General features: G+C 49.4%; 1 protein-coding gene across 4 annotated transcripts in view; it reads left to right on the top strand.

Moving 5' to 3' along the window:
- si:ch211-169p10.1 (FERM domain-containing protein 4B) overlaps positions 1-4,632 on the top strand; it is a 10,019-nt gene extending 5,387 nt beyond the window's left edge. For 2 of the 4 annotated variants that reach the window (XM_034591599.1, XM_034591600.1), the window contains exons 2-11: positions 689-891; positions 994-1,108; positions 1,323-1,450; positions 1,594-1,707; positions 1,791-1,932; positions 2,063-2,119; positions 2,286-2,385; positions 2,604-3,355; positions 3,525-3,801; positions 3,884-4,631. In XM_034591599.1, coding sequence (XP_034447490.1) covers positions 844-891; positions 994-1,108; positions 1,323-1,450; positions 1,594-1,707; positions 1,791-1,932; positions 2,063-2,119; positions 2,286-2,385; positions 2,604-3,355; positions 3,525-3,801; positions 3,884-3,989 — 1,839 coding nt within the window. In that variant the 5' untranslated portion in view covers positions 689-843 and the 3' untranslated portion in view covers positions 3,990-4,631. Of the gene's footprint in view, positions 1-688; positions 892-993; positions 1,116-1,322; positions 1,451-1,593; positions 1,708-1,790; positions 1,933-2,062; positions 2,120-2,285; positions 2,386-2,603; positions 3,356-3,524; positions 3,802-3,883 lie in introns of all 4 variants that reach the window. The other 2 variants (XM_034591601.1, XM_034591602.1) reach the window with 2 other exon arrangements.

Below are 4,632 nucleotides of genomic sequence, written 5' to 3' on the forward strand. Positions count from 1 at the left end.
TTTCTCTCACTTTTATTTTTTCTTCGATCATTTCCTTCTTCCTGTTTCCTGTTGGGCTTCACGTCCTGTTCTCAGGGACTTTCAGAGAAATGTTGTCTCGTCCGGCTGGACTCTGATAGGCCAGAGGACGTCTGATCCTCTCAAACAAAATAAAGTTCATGTGTTCACACAAAATCAATCAATACATCAAATTTTATTTGTATAGCCCATATTCACAAATCACAGTTTGTCTCATAGGGCTTTAACAGGGTGTGACATCCTCTGTTCTTAACCCTCAACAAGAGTCAGGAAAAACTACTAAAAACCCTTTTAACAGGTAAATAATGTAGAAACCTCAGAGACACATGTGAGGATCCGTCTCCCAGGACGGACAGAAGTGCAATAGATGTCAAGTGTAAAGGAGAACATCAAGATAAAGGTTTTCAAGGTTCTCAAAACAAACATGAGAACATCTGATCTCAGAGCTGTTGAGTCGACACACTGATCAACTGTGTGTGTGTGTGTGTGTGTGTGTGTGTGTGTGTGTGTGTTTCATTGTGAATCTGTGGAGGTTAGAGTTCGTCAGCTGAACAGACATCTCTCATAAGGTTCACGAGTGTTGAGATCTCAGGACGCACCAAGATACATTCACACCTGAACAGATGTTAAATCCAGGTGTGAACGATGTCTTCTTCTCTTGTTCTTTCAGGTCAGACGACTTTTTAACTCCATCTATAGGAAAGCCAATGGACTGCATCTGCATCGCTGTTAGCAGCTAACAGCATCTAACCAGCTAAGCAGTGTAACCTAACAGATACCAGTCAGTTACAGTCAGTGACCAGCAGGTGGTGCTGAAGCTGTTGCATGGCCACAGGAGTGAACTACTGGAGCTCATATGAACCTGGTTACAAGGTGAGAAGCAGGTTAGTTTACAGTGGTAGTGGTATAGATTACACTGTTAACTAACTGATACTGTGTTGACTTCCTGCCACGTCATGGCCACTTCCTGTACAGGTGAGAGAGTGTGTGTGGGGGGGAGAGCAGGAGTCGAGCAGCGAGGACGGAGGAGGAGAGGTTACATGGGAAACAGCCGCCATGGAAGTCAAGGGTCAAATCATTACAACACCTGGTGAGAACAAACTACTGAGTTTATATCAGAGATGAGAGATGTGTGTGATACACTGACTGTGTGTGTGTGTGTGTGTGTGTGTGTGTGATACACTGACTGTGTGTGTGTGTGTGTGTGTGTGTGTGTGTGTGTGTGATACACTGACTGTGTGTGTGTGTGTGTGTGTGTGTGTGTGTGTGTGTGATACACTGACTGTGTGTGTGTGTGTGTGCAGACCCTCTGACTTGTCCCGACAAGAAGCAGAGGGAGCGAATGACAGAGCTGCAGGAGAGGAGGCGGAGCCTGCAGGCGCTGCTGAGGACACGATTGGCTGAGCTCAGACGCATCTGTCTGCAGGAGGCGGTGAGTGATGTCATAGTTAGACCCCTCCCCCAAAGAGGGATCATCCTAAAATAGCTGATCCACCTGATCCCACCTGGATCTGTGTAGTTTTGTCTAAATGAAGTGAACATGAAGGTGAGTTTTTTTGTGTTTACATGGGTCAGGAGCTGACAGGTGCGGTGCCCAGTGACTTCCCCCTGGAGGCGGGAGAGAAGCCCCCCTGTGTCCGACGAAGGGGGGGAGTGTCTCGCCAAGGAAACAGGAAGTATAGAGCAGAGGTGAGCAGCTGATGACTTTACCTGATCTGAAGAAATCTGTGTGTGATGTTTATAAACCTGCGCGTGTGTACGTGTGTTTGTAGGAGGAAGACTCTCAGCGTTCGAAGCCGAAGAAAACTTTATTCAGTGCAGCTCTGAGGAAACACAGTGACTCTGAACACAACACGCACACACAAACACACACACACCATGGCAAGAGGACTGTGCATAGAGGCTGCCACACAGGTAACACACACACACAGACACACTTGGCAGTAGTTGAGAGGCCATTGTTCCAGGAAGACGAGGAAACCTGCCTCTTCCTGCTTTTATTCTGAAACTATTTGTGAGTCTTTGTGTGTGTGTGTATTTTCAGATGACACAGTGAGGTCAGAGAGCAGCTCGACATCAGACTCAACAGGACATGACAATGGTAAAACACACACACACATTAGTGGTATTGTAGCTGCAGTGCCCCCTGCTGGCTGAGAGCCTTTCACCCTTTCCAGTTGTCAGCATGTGCTTTGAGAGGTTTTTGTTTGATTGACAGCTGCTTGTTTGATTAACAGTTGCCCTTTTCTTAATTTCATTTCTTTCAGAAGACAGCGTGTCTCAGTGTCGCCCCCCGCTGGTCTCTGCTGCTTCTCCTGTGGAGGTTTTCTACCACAACAAAACCAGAAGGAACTCGCTGCACATCAGGTACATTTAGCATGTTAGCTCCGACATTTAGCATGGTCGCTTTGACTTTTTATAATGTTAGCATTGACGTTTGCCATGTTAGCTTTAATATTTAGATTGTTAGCGTTGACGTGTAGAATGGATCTGCTGTAAAATGGTTGTGTCATAAAAGACGTATTTACAAAATAGATTATTTTAGCTGTTAATCAATAGTAACTATGATCAGTCTTCTGTTTCAGGATCGACCATCCAGAGACTCCTCAGACCCACAAGCCCCTCCCCCTGCTGCCCATCCCCCCTCCCCCTCTATCACAGGACTCCTCCTCTCGCCCTTTTGACCCAGTAGCAGCAGGTGAGGGCGGGGTCAGGGTGAACGCAGCTCGTCGCTGCAGTAGCTCAGATGGCCTCCTGGGCCGTGTCACCCCCCCAGAGGAGGAGGGGGGTGCACAGCATGGAGGACTGAGGGTCAATGATGTGCCAGTGTCCAAGGGAACAAACGTCTCTGGAGTGTTCAGGAGCTCCGAGTTGCTGATGGACGGACGAACAAGGATAAATAACAGACCCGCTGAGGGAGGGGCAGGGGGAGGAAGAGGAGGAAGAGGAGGGGGATACAGCGAGGTCCTGCTGGATTACGTCTGGGGGAAACAACAGCAGCTGCAGCGACAGCAGTCCCACACCAATAACAGGCAGCCAATCACATCCCAGCACCAGCTGCTCTACAATGGCTTCTCCTCCCAGCAACCCCCAGGTGCCCCGCCCACCTTCCGTAGTCACTATGGCGACCAACGACAAGTCAAAGTGACCCGCACTAAATCCTGTGGCCCTTTCCTCCCGGTGCAGCAGACCGATACTCCTAATCCTCCTCTGTCCACCATTCAGCCTGACCCCCACCCCCACCTGCTACCTCCCCGACCCACACAGCTGCCCCCCACCCAGGATTCCCAGCTGGAGGAGGCCACCAGGAGCCTCCACAAGGCCCTCGCCCTAGAAGGTAAGTAGCAGTGACATCACACAACACAAAACTTCTGAGAACACACAAAAACATCAGAGTCCACCTTGAACACTTTAGTCTGCCAGAAACACGCTTGTCCACCTTGAACAGAGAGTCCGTCTTAAAAACAGAGTTTGAATCTGCTGTATCTGGTTTGATATCTTGGCAGGTCTGAGGGACTGGTACCTGAGGAACACGCTAGGCTCAATCCACCAAAACCAAAACCAATCCAATGGCAAGGCAAGCACAGGTGTCTCCACTAAGGTGAATGGAGGGGTCAAAGGTCAGTCAGGTGTGGGTGGAGCTCTGCAGCGTAGACGAACGACTCATGGTGTCATCCAACAATCGACCTATCAGACGGAGACCAGTCATCATCATGCTCTGTCGCATCACAAGCAGACGCTGCCACATTCAGCCACATTCCACGGACACCCGCTCCACGGCAGGTAGGAGTCGGCTCACCTGTCCAGGTAGTAACACCTGGGCTCTGTGCCTGACCACACGTCTCTCTCTCTCTCTCACTCTCAGGTCTGTGGACAACTCTCTCTACCATGACTCCTTCTCACCTCAGAAACAGGAAGTTCCTCTCAGAGATCTGTCTGTGGACCAGCCGTCTCCTGGGACCCTGGTCTGACTCACCGTCCAATCAGAAGAACAGGAACAGACCAATCCCACACAGACGTATTGACCTGTGTCCAGGTGACTGAATCAAACACCTGTGGAGGTCCTGGTCCTGGTGGATGTTCTTTGTCTGCTATAGAACCTCCTCCGGTTCTCCAGGACCTGCAGGTTCAAACAGTGTTTCAGGTTCCAGCTGCAGCGTGTCACAGGTTGATGTTACTTCCCAGGTTACATCTGGGAGAGACTCAACAGAACGACTGGATAAACCACAAACAAATCAGGTCAGACACAGACCTCCAGCCCAACTTGGGTCAACCCTTGGTCAAAGGTTAATCTGGACGTACGTCAGCTGATCCTCCTGTCAGCCAGGTTCAGTCGCTGCTTGGCTTTAAATAACTGATATCAGGGATGAAGATGAACTTGATGAAACTGTACCTGTAAACGTCATGTGATGACCCTCCAGGTCTGATCCCCCTGAACTGAGGTTCAGGTTTACTTCTAAAGTTGTTTCTAACTTTTTCTATGACGATGTCCTCGTCTCTCAAGCTGTTTTCAGATCTGCACTGACGCCTGGATCTTCTCCTGCAGCCTCCTAGTAAAATGTGTGTAACATGTCAGAGTGAGTCCATGTGAGGAAACAGCAGGACAATGTGTGG

This window comes from Hippoglossus hippoglossus, chromosome 7 (assembly GCF_009819705.1).
Source record: "Hippoglossus hippoglossus isolate fHipHip1 chromosome 7, fHipHip1.pri, whole genome shotgun sequence".
Lineage (NCBI taxonomy): Eukaryota > Metazoa > Chordata > Actinopteri > Pleuronectiformes > Pleuronectidae > Hippoglossus > Hippoglossus hippoglossus.